Source organism: Endocarpon pusillum, assembly GCF_000464535.1.
Source record: "Endocarpon pusillum Z07020 unplaced genomic scaffold scaffold1300, whole genome shotgun sequence".
NCBI classification, from domain to species: Eukaryota; Fungi; Ascomycota; class Eurotiomycetes; order Verrucariales; family Verrucariaceae; genus Endocarpon; species Endocarpon pusillum.
Genome location: NW_006913659.1, coordinates 327,167 through 346,903, shown reverse-complemented (window position 1 = coordinate 346,903; position 19,737 = coordinate 327,167). Strand labels below are relative to the sequence as shown.

The window sequence follows — 19,737 nt, the reverse complement described above, 5'->3', positions numbered from 1 at the left end:
AGCCACTATCGCTTTGAGCGAAGCACCTTTGTTGACCTTTCTCCTACCTTGCCTGACTTCCACATCATCACCCCCCTGGAAGCATGCTTCTTCAAGCAGTAGCGTCTATCGCAGCCAACACCTTCCAGCCGCTGGTGAAGTTGAGCGGTACTTACTCTCCACCCTTACTCGCGCAGGATCATGCCAGTTGCCACACTGCCATGAATCACCCAAAATCCTACTTGCACACAAAGAAACCGGCGCCCTGCCTCAGCGTTTACAACGACGGTGGTTGTCCGCATTCCGCGCCCCCCAAAATCGGTCAGAGGTGGGATCGGCCCAATCGGTAACGCCTGCGAAATTAGACACTACTTCAAGCTCTGAGGGGGGAGCCTCTTCTTCACAGACAAAACATGATGACCAGCGATCAACTGATGCTCAGAATGAAGGGTCCTTTTTTAAGCCCTTCTACGAAGTGGTTGACCACGGGACTGGCCCAGTTGGACAAAAAGCTGATTCAACCGATAGCCAGAGCACAGAACGTAGAGCGAGGCTACAAGCGCAAATAGCTTCTCTGGTGAATGCGCGCGGCGATGTTGAGACCGATCGAGTGGCATACGACGAACTGCAGGAACTCATGGATTCAGAAACTTCTGACGACACACCTGCGAAAGCTGATCAGGATGATTCAATTGAGCCAACTGAACAAGAACTCGTAGAGCAGATTCACTACTTGAGAAATGTTCGGGAATTGGAGAGAAAACTAGAGAAGGCACGCCACAAATTGCACCTATCCATGCAAAGACGCGATCAGAAGCGCAGAAGGGCTTATTGGCAGGAAGAGGCATACCAGGATCAGCAACGAGTCGAAATGATGGATCTCACTGAGGTCGAAATGACACCTGCCTCTCGGCCAACTGTAAAGCTAAAAAAAGAGGATTTCCTTGGTCTTGTCGACTTATACTTTTACTCCCATCGAAGCAGGTTCTTGTCCGAGTCGCCCGATGCTTCACCAACACCTTTGCAGCTAGATGATTACAGCTTCAAAGTCTCGGAAGACTTTAGTCCGCCAACAAATGCAGAGTCTGATCTGGTTCGAGATGAAGAAGGCACTCCTGTCTCTCCGCTTCATCATGTAGAGATGGAGATAAAGATACGCAAAATGAACGAGATTAAAGTATTGCAGAAGCTCGTGGATCTGCTATTAGATGACTACTCGTCACTCGAGGACCTTTTTCGAGCTTACAAGGCGTTGCCACAGCCCGGTGTATCATATCTTCCTGGTGGTGTGATTCGGCTATTCCTTCAACGCATGTCTACGCCCTGGAGGAAGTCGGAGAGAGCCTTGCTTCGATACCTGTCGTTGTTAGATGATATGCAGCTTGCCAGGCTACCAATTACGGCATGGGAATGGTCTTCTGCTATCTATCTTGCAGGTCAGTCATTTAACAACGTGTCTAACTCTGACGTCTCTGCAGCTTTCCGTGTCTGGCGTCAGATGGAGAAGGATGCGGGAGTAGCAGCTCGCGCTGTGACTTTTAATATCCTGTTCGACATCGCTGTGAAGGCTGAAAAGTTTGTGCTTGCTGAGGAACTCCTGCGAGAGATGCACGATCGTGGCTTTCGGCTCAATCGCCTTGGCAGAGTCAGCCTGATATATTATTATGGTAAGAAAGGTGATGGAGATGGCGTCCGAAAGGCTTATCGCGATTTTGTCGAGGCTGGCGAAATAGTTGACACGCTTGTGTTGAATTGTGTGATGGCATCCTTGATCAATGCCCAAGAGCCTGCTGCAGCAGAACAGGTTTATGAGCGGATGAAGGGAATGCAAGAGCGCCTGCGAAGAGGCAAAAATGGCGACGGTGATGAAGCTCTTTTCCTGAAGTATCCACCTCCTGGTCCAGACAAAATTGGGAACGAGATGGCATCGAACGCCCTTGGTCGAGTACTCCTCAAGGCAAGCAGGCTGAGGACTGTTCTACCGGATCATCACGATGACCTACAGAGCAGGATGCCTCTAACTCCTGATGCAATTACTTATCGAGTCCTGATGTCTCACCATGCAAGGACATCTGGGAACGTCGATCGTCTCACTGTGCTTCTGGACGACATGACTCGGCAATTCCGGATTCCCATCACAGAAATGACCTTCCAGTTACTCTTCAGAGGCTTTGCCATGCACGGTGGCTCTGATCGTAGCGATGCCAAATGGACACAACAACGACTGCACATCGCTTGGGCGGCTTGTGTCGTCTGCATGAATGCAGGCAAAGCAAGGGAAACTGGCACAAGTCAGAAGCCGTCCCGCCTTGATCTGCTAAGCGTCAAGGACGCAGAGGCAATAGCTGCAGATGAAGAAAAGCGTGCCATTGAGGAAGCGTCTAAACGACCTAAACCGCGAAGACCAACCGCCTGGCATACGTTCATAAAGCAGTTCGCAAGCCCTTACCCCGAGACAAAGCCGTTCGACCTGTACTCGACAATTATCAACGCATCTGAGCCCGAAGGCGAGAACGAAGCCGGTAGTGGTGAAGAATACCGTCTACCTAGAGTAGATCTCACACCCAGAATTGCTCCTGCTGAGGAAACGGCAGATCCAAATTCCATTCAGCCAACCAAACATTTGGTCTTATGGGCTATCCGGGCCTTCACACGATGTACGGCCAGCAGGTCCGTGCTTGAAGATGTCTGGTATCAGATCCAACGAATCTGGCGACCTTCGGATGTAAATGAGCAAGCTGTTGCTATACGTGAGATTCGTCGGGCTCTCAGGTATTGCGATACCCACGGCAAAGAGTAGACATGTACATTTATAAGCAAGACTAGTATCATTCTACGAGGTAGTACGATCTGGAATATTAACCTGCCGAGTTTAATTCTGCTGATACACGATTGGCGATGGGGCTGCAAGTCCTCACATTCAATCCCTAGTATGCTGACCTAGAAGCCTGTTCCATGGCTTTTAGTATCTCATAGACTCCGAAAGATTACACGTTAAGAACTAGATGTGTAGTTGCCATGTTGAGTAATTTATATACCGCCCAATGTAGCGGCTGAGGGGAGCAATAGTAGCAGTGCCTTGTTCTCTTTCCAACTTCTCCACCAAGAGGTTCAACCAAGTGCGGATTATAGATTCGCGGTCCAAGTCGTTGCGAGTTCATCCATCGCTCATGGAAGGTTGAGGTGCAAGGAACAACCTCATCTTACATGCTTGATTGAGGCGGAGGCAAGAGCTATTTTTTCATGCGTGATCGAGGCGCAAGGAACGTGGTTTTTGCACACTTGGGTGAGCGCATCTTCAGCTTCTACGATCCCCAAAAATATGGCTTCTCACCGCACCACTTCCAGCATGACCTTCTGTGCTGCCTTCGTGCTGGTGCCGACAGAGGACTCAAAGGCAGTGGGAGTGCTCGTCCGAGGTATCTGACCACAAGATCCGAGTTCTCGGACGGAAGATAGTGGTGACCACGGTTGATTGCACAAGTTTTCAAGCAATTCGTGCTCATTGATGCAGGATCCTAATCAGAATCCGCACTGCCACTCAGGTTGGAAAGATTTCATAGTCTACACGAACGGGTAGCGACATACCTAAATTTCATCCACCTTGCAAAATTCAGAGCGGGACTATACAAGGATGAAGTTCGAGATGTCAGTACTTGAATTGAGTTAGGAACTAACTAGACAGGTTATGATTCCGCATAAGCAGATTAAAGGTGCTTCGTGTATCCACCTTCGAGCCCAAGTCTAATTTTCCACAATCTGAGACCTGTGCGAATGTTTAACCTGCTTCTAATGCTTCGTCCAAATTGTCACGTATTGTCCTTGAATATATGGGCAGATTGACTGCTGCTTGGCGTCTAATGTCTCTATTTACGTACGCTATTCAAGTTTGTTCCGAACTGCCACTCCGAGATGTTTTGTTCCCAGGGGTCGCTAGTCACGCTTAAACATCCCAACCACCACTTAGATGATATACAAACTTGACCTTAGAATAGACACTGAATGAATCTCTTAGTAGCGGCTACTTCGCTCTGGCGCCTAATTTCGTCGATGAAGGTGAGAAATGGGAGCAGATTCAATACATTTTGTGCTGCCAAGGGGCTAAAAGTGAGTTTCGGGAGGTCCAATTTCTCCTTCCACCGACCTGCCCGATTCGGTTAGTGTAAGCTCCTGAAACGTAGTACTACGTAGTATGTTCTCTTTCTTGAGTTGACCTCCTAAGTCCTTCGGTCCTAGAGCGGCCTCCTATCCAGAAACACCGTCAAGCTTCGCCAGACCCTGTAAGAAGCATTATAGACTGCTTCATCCTGCCAATAGGTGTGGTGGACACTCTGGACGCAGTAACGAGCATAGCATTGGATGAGACCAACCAGTCTCGCGCATCATCAAGTCCGGGCCTATTGATTGATGTCAACCACGGCGGCACAAATGCACTTGACCAAGTGACTATGAAATTGAGCTAACGGCACGATGCGTTAAGAGCTATTTAGCCCTGTCACCGACTTTCATGCAGGTACCAAACCCCCCAAGTACCGACTAACTGCCTTGTCAGTCTAGAAATCTCCTGACCTTGATATCACACGCCAGACCAGCCAATTACAAGCGGGCCGCGAACGCGATGTCCTATTTGTCATGTCAAACCAAGTCATCTTTTCTCCCAAGGACCTAATCCTGCAGGAGAAGACATGCCGAGCATCCGTGGTTCGGCAGAGATGCATGATGTGCCCTTCATGAAGTAGACTTCCCTTTCCTTCCGTTGCCTGTTCCTTTCCTTACTTCGTCAATCTCGTTGCAAGCTTTCATCTTGCGTCCAGTCTTTCATACTTGCGCGTTTGCTTTGGGCATTGCCCGTCCATTCTTTCGTCATCACTAGTTCTTTATATCAATAATGCATTCATTCTTTTACGCTGCCAGCGTACTGGTGTCTACATTCGCTTTCGCAAATGCTCACGGCTTTGACGCCTCTTCGAATACCAATGTTGCTATGTACTGGGTACGTCAAGAGTCGTACTTCCACTTACCATTGCTTTCGTTAATCCTGGTTTACAGGGTCAAGGAAGCGATCAAAAACCCCTTCGCTATTTCTGTGACGAAGAATCCATCGATATTATCCCCATTGGCTTCGTGAACGTCTTCCCAGACCAGAAAGGGGCAAACGGGTATCCTGGAACCAATTTTGGAAATGCATGTGGTGGCAGCTATTACAAAAGCCCAGATGGCAAGGAGACTCGCTTATTGGAATCCTGCCCATTGATCGGACGTGATATCAAGTATTGCCAAGCCCAGGGCAAGAAAATCTTGTTGTCCCTCGGAGGTGGCTCGCCCGATGTCTATCTCGCCAGCGATTCATCGGCGAAGGATATGGCAGATTTTATTTGGGCCGCATTTGGACCAGCGAAGGAAGACTGGGAAGGCCCACGTCCTTTTGGTGATGCTGGCGTCGATGGTTTTGACTTTGATATTGAATCAGAGGCCGACAAAATTGTTGGGCCTGTCGACTTTGGGTACGCCACCATGGTTGACCGCCTCCGCCATTTATATGACCAAGAGGAGGCGACCTATTACATATCCGCTTCTCCTCAATGCATCATTCCTGACTCCCACCTGTCTGACGCTATATCAAAGTCGATCTTTGATTTCATGTAAGCATGACACGCCTACTCTCTGGTTGTGATGATGCTAATTCTACAGATTCGTGCAATTCTACAACACTCCCTCGTGCTCCGCTCGTGCCGGCATTGATCATTCGTATGGTGCATATGGAGGGCCAGCTACTGATATCTCTTACGACTCATGGGTAGATCATGTAAAGACAAACTCTGCCAACAAAGAAGCAAAAATCTACATGGGACTCGCAGCCGCCGCGCCGGCAACCTTTGGAGAGATGTATCTGTCTCCTGAGGAGGCGGTGCAATTGGTTGAGAAATTCCAAAGCAAGTGGCCAACAATGTTTGGTGGTGTCATGCTTTGGGAAGCAACGTTCTCAGAGAACAATCAGTACAAAGGAATGAGCTATGGCAAGCACATTAAGAAGGGCTTGGAGAGCTGCTCATGTGCCAGCAAACCATCGAGCATCTCGACTGTGGTTACAAGCTCGACTGTGTCCTCAACAGCTGCTCCAACTGTCTCCGCTTCAAGTGCCACTATCTCAACCTCATCTTCAGCAGAATATCCAACCTCAAACACCTCGGACTACCCAACTTCCAGCTCTACAGATTACATCACCTCAAGTTCCGAAGCATATCCCACCTCGAGCTCCGAAGGATATCCAACGTCTAGCTCAGCCTACCACCCCACCTCAAATTCAACTACCTCGCTTAGCTCTCAAATTTCGCCCAGCTCGTCGCCCCTGGAGAGCTCGTCTACTACGTCCTTCACTACGACCTACAACAACTTGACCCTGTCGAGCACAACCACAGCTTCTGCAACTGCTTCCCCTTCAAGCTGCGGCGTCCAGGGATATGATAAGTCGCCCGCTTACAACTTCCTGAATGATACCATTTCTGCCAACTTTGAGAAGTGCTCCGCTAGGTGTATTGCCGATGTGGCGTGCGTGAGTTTCGGCTTTGGAACCACTCAGTGCCTCCTATATACTCAGACTGTGTAAGCATTCGATCCTTATGGTCTATTGGACTACCTCGTACTAACCCCGACCAGTGCCTCTAATGTCAATGAAAACTCAAACAGCCCCTTCACGTTCTATGACAAAATTTGTGGAACCCCTTCTACTAGTTCTTCTAGCATGTTATCAACCACCTCCTCAGTGGTTTCTTCATCCCGGACAAGCTCCGCAAACATGACTACTAGCAGCTACGAGTCGCATTCCACCGTCTTCGAGACGATATCTTCGAGAGTTAATGCATCCTCTCAGACAAACTCACATTTATCGACTTCCAGCCTGATGACGGAATCCTTATCGGGTTCTGTGCCTTATCCAACAGGCCCCAAGAACATCACCTCTTCTGGATATGCTTACTCTACCGGATCGAAGGACAGCACCTCTGAGCATGACTCAACTCCTACCAGCTCTGAGACGATCGTGTCATCATATATCGTCTCTACAAGCAGCACTTCTGAGGAACATCCAATAATCACCTCTACTCCCACGTACAGGTCTTCTGAGATTCCTGATGAGGACTCAGATACTGTCACCAGTTACGTCGATGTGACCGTTACTAGCTGTCCACCAGATGTGACAGCCTGCCCCCCGAAACCCAACGGGAGCTCGCCACCAGTACTAACCTCTTCCAGCTCGCCTGTCTATCCAGACAGTTCTTCGTCGTCGACACCAAGTGTGCTTACTGCAAGTACTGCTTCTTCAATTTCCAGCGGTCTATCTTACCCGTTAAGCAGCGAAGCAGCTACTCGGAGCAGTGGAGCTTCTGGCAGCTCTCCTCCGTTTCTGTCGAGTACGGTTACTGGTCCAGCTGGCTCGTATTCATCCAGCGTCCCATCTTATCCAATGACTAGTGGCGTGCCTCCCCAGAGTAGCAAAGCTCCAGAAGGCTATACTACTATCATCACTACGCACTACATCGGTATTTGTTCAACTGGCTACACTACAATCCCCTATACTACCACCGTTGTAATACCCTCTGGCTCGGATTTTGCCCATGCACCTACATCGGAAGTGCCTGCTGGTTTCACCACTACAGTGGCAGTTTGTCCCGCATGCAACTCTGCATCACCGACTGTTACTTTGACCATTCCAGTTATTTCTGTCATGCCCATTCCCGTTAAAACAGATTCACCGTCGGCAGGCTCTCCACCAGCAGCCTATTCGTCGACAGTCTCTCAATCAGCGGGTTCTCCTGCTGCAGGTTCAGCTTCAGTAGGATCTCCATCAGCAAGCTACTCATCCGTAGCCTACCCATCAGCAGGCTCCCCTCCAGCAAGTTCCTCACCAGCGGGCTACCTATCCGTAGGATCTGCCTCTGCTGGTCTTTCATCAACAGGTTCCCTGGCCGGAGGTTCTAGCCCTGCAGGGTTCGCTCCTTCTGCTCCGGCTCCACAGATTTCATCTGCTGTTCCCACTGGCTACGCTGCGTCTCATCCCGCATCACCAAAGTCGTCGTCTACTGCTCCCGTCACAGATCTGGCACCGAAGCCGAGTGCGCAAAGCCCAGCCCACTCTGGGGCTGCTCCCACAACAGCGACACCACCATACAGTGCAGGTAACTCGACCACTGGCTTCAAAACTGCACCAGCCTCGGCGGGCAATTCTAGAACGACCGGTGCGAGCACTACACTGGAGCGGCAAGCACAGCCAGCGAGGTCTCTTTTGTTGCTGTTGTCATTGCGGCAATCTGGGCTGGCTTGTTGATTGTATGATGCATGACGGTTTGGGACAGGCCTGAGGTCGTGAGGCGCTTTGGTGTAATGTAGTATTTAGTATTCTTCAATACATATGTTGGACCCCATGTATTCATTCATATAATGAAAATTTCAAGTCAGCTGTGAACAATGACCATCAAGGCGCTTCCGTAGTTTGGTTCCAATTGATGAGCAGAGTGGTCGCCGTGAGAAAGAATTGGAACCGGATTGACTTGGAACGCTAAGTATTCTGTGCTTTACAGCGGAGATCATCACTACACCTGACACGTGCTCATTGTGATCCTCTTGTCAGCTACATCAATACCTTGAAGCAAGAAATCATGACGACCAAGAAGCTTCAGAAAGAGTTTCAGGCCCAGCTGGCCGGCATGGACAAAGAGACAGAGGGGTGAGCGGATCCTGAGCTAGAATTCTGTTGTCGTGCATGACGGGAATTTCATGTATGAGAAACGGTGGCTGGAAAGAGGGGCCTATGTCCGCTCCGCTGCCGTTACAATCGCCAATGCATGGTCGCAAGTACAGAGTACATGCAGGTGCGGAAAGAACTCGGTAGGGTGATTCAGGACCAGGAGCAGGTCTTATTTTGAGGGTAGTTAGGTGGCAGCCTCGATGGCCCATAGGAGGGGGATAAGCGGAGACAGAAGTCCAGTGGGAATTGGCAACAGTTGCAGCAGAGTCAATTGCTCACCAAGATCTTTCAGTACTGGCCGAAAAGACGTTGTACCCTCCATGATCTATGTCGAGTACTGGTAGTACTACTAGCAGTGTTGTAGTACTCTGCAAATGTCTGGAAAATCTACTAACCTAGTTAGGTAGTACGTAAACCACGGTCTTGGCATCACATGCGTCGTCATGCCACCACCACCACCTGGAGGCCCCTTCAATGCATCCACAAGCTCACAACGATAGTCAATGAACATGTTTGCTCTCATCCCAATGGGGATACGTTTGGGAACTCGATTCCTTGCTAGCTGATCCCTGCTCCCTGATCCCTGCTCCCAATAGTACCCGTATGGACAAAACTGGCAGGGTCTGCTGTTGCCGTTGCCATGGCAACTCCCAGCAGCCGAAGACAACAAGGATCTGAACCAGCATCTGAACCAGCATCTGAACCAACATCTGAACCAGCATCTGCGCGCAAGCGGAAGCGGACATCAGGTCATTGACTCATTGGTACTAACCACAAGTCGTCAGCAGTTCGCGGCTGATTGTGCTGCCTCGCCAATTGTACCGAGCACCAATGGGCATTTGTCCTGCCGTGCTGCTCTGCATGAAAGGCGTAACTAGCCCAGCCCCTCCTGAAGTGGCTGGTCCCAACCTTCTCGTGTGTGTTGACAGGCCGTCTTGACTGCATACACGTTTGCACTGGCCCCTTCTGCGACCTTATCTGCGATTGTTCCCTCGCTTCTCCCCCGCTCTCTGCTCATACGACCGTACAGCGCTTAATGGGAACTCCGATTCAGCATTCATGGACCATACCCAAGGGACGAACTGTCTCCCATCAATGATTCCAGCGCCCACCTACCTCAGCGCCCTTCGGGAGGCTGCGTTCCTCCGGTACTCAGCTTGAATCGCAATTGCACCTACTCTACTTGCCGACAATGATATCGCCGCTCAGTCTCCCCGTCGGCTTTTTGCTGCTGCTTACGGTTCGCACATTCGCAGACTTTCCTTACAACCCGACTCGCATCTACGTTACGAATAATGGCTCTACGGCATACATCTTCTCCTCTCAACCTTCTACGTCGCAGGCCGACCTTCAATTTCTGAACACATCAGACTTCATAGATGCTTCGAGCCCTTCGCTACGCACCTTGACAGGGAGCCTTCCCTTTTCAAACCCGTCTTCTTGGAGATCCATCACGCCTTTACTCAACGCTAATGAATTGAACGTGCTGGTAGGAGATTGTGATGATGAAGGAACAGAGACGGAACTGTGGCATTATACACCAGGTGAAGGAGAAAGTGCTGGAACGTGGGACAAGCGTTCGCTATCGTCAACAGATTCTACCCTTAACTCCGGTTTCCTGTCCGCCGGATTCTCCTTCTCGCCTATAGCATCTCTCAATAATGCATCCTTCTACGTCTTCGGAGGCATGTGCCCGAATGACACCTCTACAGCGGAGACCTGGACCTCAAATGCCAGATATCTCAATGACATGCTCAGCATATCGCCCACCGCACCTGCGATTGCTTCATATCCCAATTCGGCCTACCAATCCTCTATCCTACCACTACGTGGTCCGCCAGTCCCCGAAGCTGGATTGACCATTACTCCACTTACACCAACATTCTCGAATTCGTCTACAACAAGCGTCTCTCAGCAACAAAATTTCGTTCTTATCGGAGGGCACACCCAGCAAGCATTCATCAACATGTCCCAGGTCGCCATCTTTTCGCTCCCACAAGAAAGCTGGTCGTTCAAAGAGATAAAGCACCCCGAGTCTGGGGAGACAGACTTGGTAAGGAGATCGAATAGACCAGAAATAGAACCTCGATCCGGTCATACGGCTGTGATTACACGAGACGGCAGTAAAATCATCGTCTTTGGTGGATGGGTGGGAGACGTCTCCACGCCAGCCGAGCCGCAACTCGCAATTCTGGAAATAGGCCAAGGCTACGGCGGAGTTGGTGAGTGGAAATGGACAACCCCGTCGACTTCTGACAATCCGATGGACGGTGGACGAGGTATCTATGGTCACGCCGCGGCAATGTTGGAGGGCGATGTGATGCTGGTCTACGGCGGGTACAGCATATCTGCCAGCCCTAGGAAGGTTCGTCGACAAAACCTGCAAGCTTCAAACAATCAGATGTTTCTCTTCAATACAACTTCCTCATCTTTCATCAGCACGTACACCAGGCCGACTGCATCGCAACTTTCCACCTCCGTCAAGGATAACTCCAGCACCGGCGCTCTACACACAACTTCGCAAAAAGTGGGCCTGGGCGCTGGACTGGTATTGGGATTTGCTGCACTTGCCGGCATTGTCACAGTGTACATCGTCTACTCACGACGTCTGCGGCAGAGACGATCTGCTCGTGAAAAAGAGTTGCGCGAGCTTGCGCTTGGGGCAGAGCGCTATTACTCTGGCGACCTCATTGGTGCAGGTGTAGATGTCCGAGGTGGACCTTACCCCGAGATGCGCAGCGCAAGCTGGGGCAGTCGTCAGGAAAAAAGAATCTCAAGCCCAGGCGATAGCTTTCCTTGGGCACCTGCAGCACCTGCAGGCCAAGGTCAACATAGCGAGAACGGAAGGTATGGGAATGGCGAAAGAGAGGCGGAGAGGACTGGTTTATTAGTCGAGATTCCTAGCCCAACCCGCGGGTTGAGAAGATCACTTCATTCTAAGGGCCCGACGACTTACAACCCCAGCGTTGGCGTTCCGGTTAATTCAGCCTATGGTACCTCCCCAACAACCGGCGAAATTCACACAATAACGGAGCAGGATGAAGATTCCGAGGCGTCAGGCTCGGGCAGACGATCCAGATCGTCCAAGAACAAGGGAGGCGGCATCCGGCCTATCAGTGACCCCTTCAGAGACCCACCACCGCAACTGACACGGAGCCAAAGCGAACTCGATCGCCTCCGCCGGGAACGCGAAGTCAAGGGCTGGGTAGACGATTGGGAAGCCGCAGGGACAGCGATGGAATCTGGAAGGCCAGTCCAACGCTCATCCTCCACAAAGCATGACCAAAGCAACACCAACACCAACACATCCCGAAGCAGAAGTCCGGAGAAATCAGACCGCACGAACAGCAACCTATCGGAACGAAGCACCGTGTCTTCGGGTAGCATCCAGCGCAGTGTCTTCGGCTCAATATCACGGAATAGGAGCATGCGAAGTTCGAGCACTGGATACACGCTCTTCGCCAACGCGGCGGCTGCTATGACGGGTCGAGCTACATTGGTCCATCATCCCGGTCCGAGTCCGAATCCGTCATCCTCTACAGAGGGAAATCATGGTGCCGGTGTGGCGAGGAGAGCTTCCTCGAAACGGAGTGCCAGTCTCAATTTCAATAGCGGGGCTTCGACCAGATATAGACCTGGTACTGGTGGTAGCGGTCAGAGTCCACGGGAGAGAAGCGACACATTTCTACCGCGCATACCGAGTTTGGACCTGTGCAGCCGGGGGAAAGTGACGCGCTGCTTTCCCATAGCTCCCCCACACGTCAAGGCCACGGTTATGATGAAGTATTTGAGACCCCGCCTGAAAGCCCGGTCAGAGAGCGAAAGGCGTTGGGTTGGATGGGGAGTATGCGGCGGGCTTTGACGGGCTCAGCAGGTGCAGGAGCTCGGCGTGGCACCGACGGCGGTATCGGAAGACGCGTTGAAGAGTACGACTCCCAACATGGCACTTCTTCGAGGGATCAACCGCAAATGACGGAGGTCAATGCCGATGATAGCCCACGTCGAGCGGCGAGTGCTTCGGCGGCTTTCTGGATGGGGAAGAAGGGCGCTAGGGATTGGGACGTTGACCCATCATCTCCCTCTGTGGCCTCTGCCGCCACCGCCGCGGGGCCCGCCTCTACCGCGGCTGGCTGAGCCATCCTTGCCTCCAGGTGCCGCTGGAGGCGGGGATGAAGCGGATAGCGAATGGGACGTCGAGGCTGCGGTGCAGAAGAGATTGGTCCAGGTTATGTTCACGGTTCCCAAGGAGAAGTTGAGGGTCGTTAACGTGGATCAATTGAGCTTGCTCAGCAAGAGTGATGTAGATGATCCCGGTGAAGGGGTTGCAGAGAAGAAAGATGAGCTGGATCACGCGAAGAGGGTCAGCACCGTTGTGGAGGAGGGGGAGAGTCCCGTCGCAGCAGAGGCGCCGGACGAGTCGAATCCGACTTGGAAAGGAAAGGGAAAAGCGAAGCAGAAAGATGATCGCGACGAGGAGGGAAAAGGTTCATCGTGAGGGATGAGCCGGATGTCTATCGATCATTCGTTTCATGACCATGGCCGTCACAGAGCTAGAGAAATGGAGCTCGCTCGGCATGAGCAGACGACCTATCTGCACAAATGTCTTCTATCTGGTGGATCACTCGTTTTCTTTCCATACTACAGCGGGAAAAGCGGGGGTGGAGTTGTCGTCGGTGGTAACTACTTTGGGATTGCATCAATATGCTGGGACTTGCAGAAGGGTATGGTATGGTATGGTGGAAACGTTCGCTTGCTGGCTCTCGTTCTGGATATATAGGTTTTTGGCTTGGAAAATGGATGGGTGGATATGTATGCTAATTCTGTGTTTCTAGATGTTGAACGTTGATCATGATGCTTGGTGCTTGGTCTTGGATGGAGGGAGGGAGAAAATCTGATGAGAAGATTATTTGCATTCGCTGTTCCAACCAGTCTTTGTAACTTAGTCGTTTCTTGGGATATCGCGTTGCTGCATGGGGTTTGAGGATGGAATACTATACCTTTCCCTGAGGAACTTGGCTTAGCCGCCACAAGCCAGGGTAGAATCTGCCTCTCGGCTCTCCTTGATCGTTATTTTCAACATTTTTCCACCAATTCACCCATCCCTCCGGGGAGGATTCGTGGGGTTGGTGTCAAGCGAAACTCTGCCTCGAAGTATCTCCCATTGCCGGATCCAGTAGGGCCGGCGTGGTGATCGGGGCGCCTTGCTTTAGGGAGGAAAGGGAGAGAGGGGAGAGATCTCAATATGTTATTTATATATATTGTGTCGTATTCTTATACCTATTTCAGGCTGTTCATCGAGCTATTGAAATTTTAACTGGTTAGATTCAACGCGGGGAGAGGAGTTGAAGGGTAGTTGTGTCTAACGTTCCTTAGGGACTTCCAAACCTATCGAGCAGTTTCGTGGAAAGAATAGAACCTGCTGCCTCATTACATCCAGCTCCTCTTTCCTAGTATTCCCTCAAACCGAGCTTAGATGAATACGAAGAAGGCTCGGCCTCGTCCTCCGGGCGAAACGGGCAGCTGCATCTAATTGCGAAAGTGGTAGCCTGACAATGGTCGAGTTCAAGGCTATTGCTCGGCGCGTCTCTCAAGAGTATCTTCTCTACCAGCCTTGTCGGACAATGCCCCAAGGTCTGCGTGGCTGTAAGTACGTCCGGGAGAATTTTGACTCCACCACCGGACGTCGTGTTCTGTCATGGTTCCAGGGAAGAATACCGGCAGCATTGACCGTCCAAGGCCAGGAAGGGTTTTTTCCGCCGACTGCAGCGCCTCCATCACCTTTCTCTTGACTACGACGCCGCGATAGTCCAAGTAGATTCCAAACCACTCCGGATTGCGAGGAGCGGCAGCGATGATGACTGTGTGAACCATGCTCAGGGCTCCAACGGCGAGCAAAAACCAAGTCTGTCTTCTGACTCCTGACACCGTGATCAGAAGCCCGCCCCATAGCGTTGTGAGCAATCCAAAGGCCACTTTGGTCTTCCAGTCATACGCAGTCTTCTCGACCGATCTAGCAATGTCTTCGAGGTCCAAACCCCGCCCTGCTCCCTGTATGACGAGTACGTGTTGGGCGCCATTGCCGTGCGAGAGGGCAAAGGTCTTCTTGGAATTGCGTCTGCAGGCCCACCGCTCTTGTCTCCATTGGGGGAGACTGCCGGTCAAGAAGGCTAGACCGGTTCCCACCGCCGTTAGGAGGAGCACATCCCACGATCCCTGGGTACCACATGGTACTGCCGCAATACCCAGCTGCAACAGGGCGACTACATATCCGGAAAACCAGTACAGATCTTTCTGGGGAACGCCCGCGATGCCTTTCTCGGATGCTTCGAAAATAGCGATGCAGAGGCCAGCCTTGGGAGCATTAGCCGCTTGCAACATCTTCTCTAGCTCGACCTTGACTTGGTTGGGCATCCAGAGGTTTTCGTAGTCCCGTAGTAGGCGGTTCAAGATCCAAGAGTCATTTGTGCGAGGGTGACCGTGGTTGGTGCTCAAGATGATGGAAGATGGGCCCGGCGCAGGAGGCATCAATCGGTTGTTGCCAACCGCCGACAGGAGGGCGGTGAAAGCATAGCCGACCCAGCCGAATGAGAACACTACCGGAGTGGGGAGCTTGGTCCCAGATTGCTGAGCGAGCGCTTGCTGCACCACGTCGCCGCCGACCAGAAGCAGCAGGGAGAGGATATCGTTAGGGCTCGCCCACTGCGACCTCAGCTCTTGGGACGTCGAGCGCTGTCTAGGTCTAATGATCCCCGATGGTGGCATCTTGTGCGGTGGGTATCAAAATTACTCCGTAACATAATCCTGCTCGGAAGGTCACTTCAATCCACACGATAATCAATATCTATTGCTGTACATTCTGGACTCTGCAAAAGGATGTGGCCCTTGGGCCATATTAAGGCTTAATGTGGACATGATTCTTGCTTTTAAAGCAAGGCAAGTTCCGTACGGCGGACTGTTACGGGCTTAAGGCTAATCCATTTCGAAATTTAAGATCGCTTTAAAGACAACCTGTTAGGGACACCCTCTTCAGGACACCCTTTTAAGGACACCCTCTCTCTTAGGTACACCCTCTTAAGGACATCTTGTTGGAGATACCCTCTTAATAGCACCTTTTTAGAGATGCCTTCCTATGAACATTAAAATCAATTAATACATCATTACATATAGTGTTCGACTAAGATACTAAAAATTCAAAATTTTAAGATAATCTTCTCGTTCGCTATGTCACTAAATAAACATGTCGAAGCATCTCTCTATTGGGAAGATATTGCCAGATCTGTTGTGGTCTTCTTTCTTGTCTAAACTATCTAAGGATCTATCTAGTAATTTCCTAAATCACATTTCTACTGCCAAGGCACAGGAAATGATCCCACATGACCGTAGAGTACTAGTAGCGTTAAGCCACTTTAGGGATGTGGCTGTACATCATAATGTACTATTAGTTTTGAAATTAGCCATACGCGTACAGCCGATTCCTTGGCGGTCACGTGCCCGCGCCCTGGTAGATTAGCCTGCTCCTCCTTAGGTTGATTGATTCTGCAGATAGATAGAATCTCATCCATCCACCTCATCGATTAGTTCTATTATAGTCTCCTTATCTAATCCATTATGTACTGTCAGAAGGCAACCTAAGGGACAGGCAGGCAGTAGAGAAACTTAGATAGAGTAAAGATATTCTAACTGAAATGTAACATGGTGCTTATTGTGATGTGTAGAACCCAAAAATACAGTTTGCGCTTATTTTGCTACGTGTGTCACCAGCGTTTTGTTACAGATTTGATACGCGTTTTGCATAAGCCACGCATGTATTTTTGGTATCTGCGTTTCGCGCTATTTCGCTTGATATAGCAACTTTGTACGTATAAATACGCGCTCCTCGCACTGAATTAGATAGAACAACTTGCTATTTCCACACTGTGTCGAGCAACACAGCTTAAACGCTGGTACGGCCGTATGGCTAACAACCTCCTTGCAGGGCAGCGCGAGCTGCCGCAACTGCCAAGAGGACACCTTCGTCAGATATCCTAGCGAACTGCTCCCTTCTCTCCCTCCATGCATGGTCGTGCTCTCGACTCTCCCGCTCAAGGTCTTCAATCTCAGCCCTAAGCTTCTCCAAATTTACATGCTGTTCGTCTCTGGGTTTCAACGTTTTGTTGCTCGTTATCTTCTCTTGATGTAACTACCAACGTATGTTGGTTGGGCCCTTCTCTTAGGTGTACAGATCCCCATCTAGTCTAAGGAGATTCAGGAGTTAGTTTACTGTTATACACATACCCACCGGTAGTAGTAATCCGATCACCGTCGTTGTACCAGTGTTGTACCAGTGTTGTACCAGCGTCTATCATTCTGCCAAGCAAGCCTTACATTAAGCGTCCATCTTTGTCCAATTCTTCAATCTTTTCCCTGCCTTCGACATCATACGGTCAGTCCAGGTTCTGCTTCTTGAGGTAACAAATTGTCTGGCCGCTGGCTCCGCGGAGGTGTCATTTGAGAAGTCCGATAGCAGAAACCCAGGATCTTGTCGTCCATCCACGCACCAGACCTGTTCATCAGAGAGCTTTTCACCCGCCCACATGATGCCGAAATTAGCTTTCCGGATATTCACACGTAGTGCCTTTATCATTTCTGGGTCGCGTTCCAAGCTCATCCATATGCGAGTAAGAATCTCGACAAAGAAAATACCGTCATGTTTCTTGGCAATTGTGACGAGAAGCGCAATCTCCCGAATTGACGGGAGTAGATGAGGCACGATAATTGCCAACTCGCGATTACTCACCTTACGATCCAGCAGGTGAAACTTTTCTTCATCTGCAGGAACGGCGCGATACCATTGAAGTAGTGAGCCGTCAGTCGGAAAATGAAATTCCTTACTCCCAGATAGCGATTCGTTATCATCCGCCAACCTGTGCAGGCAAAATCCAGGGAATTTCACCTCTAAACCGTGCGGCACGTTCAGTCTTGCCTTCCTAGCCTCGGGTGTCCGAGGATCTGGTGTATCAATCTGGTGACCCGAGAGCCATGTCCGCGGAGCCCACCCATATCCCTTGGCAGCGAGTCGCGGGCCTGGGAGGAATATCATCCCTGGTGGGATAGGACATGGATCTACGGCAGATAGTAGGTCCAAAAGCTTCTGCATTCGCCGATCAAGTATCTCTTGGTCATATCCTGAGCTTCCACTTGTGTTGCTGGCATCTGCAAACTCGTTATTGTTGACGTTGAAGAGAGTAGCAAGGGCTAAGGTCTCGTGCTGCAAATGTGTGGTGGTCCTCCATTGTACAGCCTTCCACACCGCGGCCATGAAATTCTGATCGGTTTTTCTGTCCTTGGGTGTTGAATCTGGCCCATGCATTCTTCGGCTCTCGCGTTGTAGGATTCCATGATAATATGTGCGAGATACGAATGCTACACACGAATGAAGTGGATCATTTTCCCGTTCAAAAAGACTTTCGAGGCGGTCCAAGGAATAAACCTGGTCTGAAAAGTTAAAATAGAGATTCTTGCTCAACACTGCCTCCTGCAGAGTCCAGAGCCTAGTCATCCATCTGCTCAAAGTGATACGCATTGCTGGCTGCGTATATCCCTCGCCCCTATCCATGCTCATCAAGCCAGCGTCCAGCACGATGGTATATTTTGCCCCCATATATATATCATGCATCATTCCAATTGCTTTCTTGCGCAGACCTGTGGAGTCTCTATCGACCGGGACTGCTAGAGTATCAATCCAAAAGTTTTGTGGTATAGGATTTCCAGGATTGCTTTGAGCCACATTTTCACGCCTGATATCGGCGAAAAGCGATAAGAATAAGTTCAAGACGCATGTGTTGAGCTCATTTGCATCCGGATTTCCATACCCATCGGCCCAGACGTGAGAGAAAATAACGTAGTCCTTATCGCAAGACTTATTCATTTCAATGAGCTTGATTTCATTCGCTTCCTTTTCGTATTGTAGTAGTGGCACTTTGCCCTTTTTAACGATGCTATTCAGCTCGGTTGTGGTCGGTCCAATCGCCCTGCAAGTGTCGCGAGAGCATTCTGGGCAATGGAATTGCTGATAAGCATCCGGATTAGCTTCGGCGGCAATGATCGACGAAGCTTTGCACTCAGTCGGGCTGCAATTAGAATGCTGAATCCCTGGTTTCTCGTGTGGTGGCATTTGTAAGGCATACAGCAGCCCGATAGTGTTTCCTTTGAATAGTCCTTGCAGCATAGTGACCGTTTTGGCACACCAGTTCTTTCTTTTTAATTCTTCAAGCACTGCTCTACTAGAGCCCCAGCCCTGACTCTGATCATCATAGTTACACCAACCATGAAGATCAAACTCCACGGTCTTTTTGATTTTGATTAGCGCACTAGTCAAAGTCTCCCCCAAGATCATGATAGACAAAGCCACTTTGTCGTTTATCGGCCATTTCGGCTTCATCTCTGTAGAAGTCACGGCGCAGTTCTTAGAAACGTGAGACCTGGCTACGTTTAAGACTTGTTGTGCCAGAATCAGCCGTTGGGCTTTTCCACTTGGGTTATGGTTTTCGTAGTCCTGCCATTTGTCGAGGAGCTCGGGTAGCTCCTTGGTAGTGACCCATTCGTTCTGTTCATTATCCTTTCGGGTGAAAAGAAGAACACTGAAGCCAGGCAAATGACCAAGAATGGCCCTTAGGACTTCGAAAAACAGCCAGCGTTGAACAAATCCAGTCAATGGATCATACACTCGGGGTAGCTCATATTCTAATTGAGACATAGTTGGCTCTGGGGTCCTGTCATCGTCATGGATAATATACCCATTATCTCCTTGATGGAAGGTGAAGAAGTTGACGTCGTTGGTTGCGTTGGTGCGGATATTTGCGTAGAGCCGAACCGTTTGGAACCCGAGAGATGGGTCGGAAATGTTGCCTAGATGGTCCATTGGGGCGTGCGGTCTTTTGCCTGGTGATCTCTGCCTCGTCGCGCAATAGTTATGCATCAAATGCTTCCAAGGTGCTGCTGGCCTGAGAAGGGGCGGCTGAGGTTGATATTTATCC

The 19,737-nt window shown here is 50.3% G+C and overlaps 5 protein-coding genes across 5 annotated transcripts; 3 read left to right on the top strand and 2 right to left on the bottom strand.

Annotated features, from left to right (window-relative positions):
* Positions 1-83: 83 nt before the first annotated feature.
* Positions 84-2,779, top strand: EPUS_00761 (uncharacterized protein; the record flags this gene model as incomplete). The annotated part of the gene is made up of 2 exons (XM_007801541.1): positions 84-307; positions 508-2,779. The coding sequence occupies 2 exons, from the start codon at positions 84-86 to the stop codon at positions 2,777-2,779; spliced, it is 2,496 nt and encodes an 831-aa protein (XP_007799732.1).
* Positions 2,780-4,867: 2,088 nt separating this feature from the next.
* On the top strand, positions 4,868-8,302 carry EPUS_00760 (uncharacterized protein; the record flags this gene model as incomplete). Its single annotated transcript, XM_007801540.1, has 4 exons — positions 4,868-4,972; positions 5,029-5,621; positions 5,671-6,582; positions 6,637-8,302. The coding sequence occupies 4 exons, from the start codon at positions 4,868-4,870 to the stop codon at positions 8,300-8,302; spliced, it is 3,276 nt and encodes a 1,091-aa protein (XP_007799731.1).
* Positions 8,303-9,914: 1,612 nt separating this feature from the next.
* EPUS_00759 (uncharacterized protein) lies at positions 9,915-13,217 on the top strand (the record flags this gene model as incomplete). The annotated part of the gene is made up of 3 exons (XM_007801539.1): positions 9,915-12,433; positions 12,472-12,805; positions 12,858-13,217. The coding sequence occupies 3 exons, from the start codon at positions 9,915-9,917 to the stop codon at positions 13,215-13,217; spliced, it is 3,213 nt and encodes a 1,070-aa protein (XP_007799730.1).
* Positions 13,218-14,290: 1,073 nt separating this feature from the next.
* Positions 14,291-15,484, bottom strand: EPUS_00758 (uncharacterized protein; the record flags this gene model as incomplete). The annotated part of the gene is made up of 1 exon (XM_007801538.1): positions 14,291-15,484. The coding sequence occupies one exon, from the start codon at positions 15,482-15,484 to the stop codon at positions 14,291-14,293; it is 1,194 nt and encodes a 397-aa protein (XP_007799729.1).
* A 1,603-nt stretch (positions 15,485-17,087) lies between these two features.
* Positions 17,088-19,622, bottom strand: EPUS_00757 (uncharacterized protein; the record flags this gene model as incomplete). Its single annotated transcript, XM_007801537.1, has 1 exon — positions 17,088-19,622. One exon carries the CDS (start codon positions 19,620-19,622, stop codon positions 17,088-17,090), a length of 2,535 nt encoding a protein of 844 aa, XP_007799728.1.
* Positions 19,623-19,737: the final 115 nt, after the last annotated feature.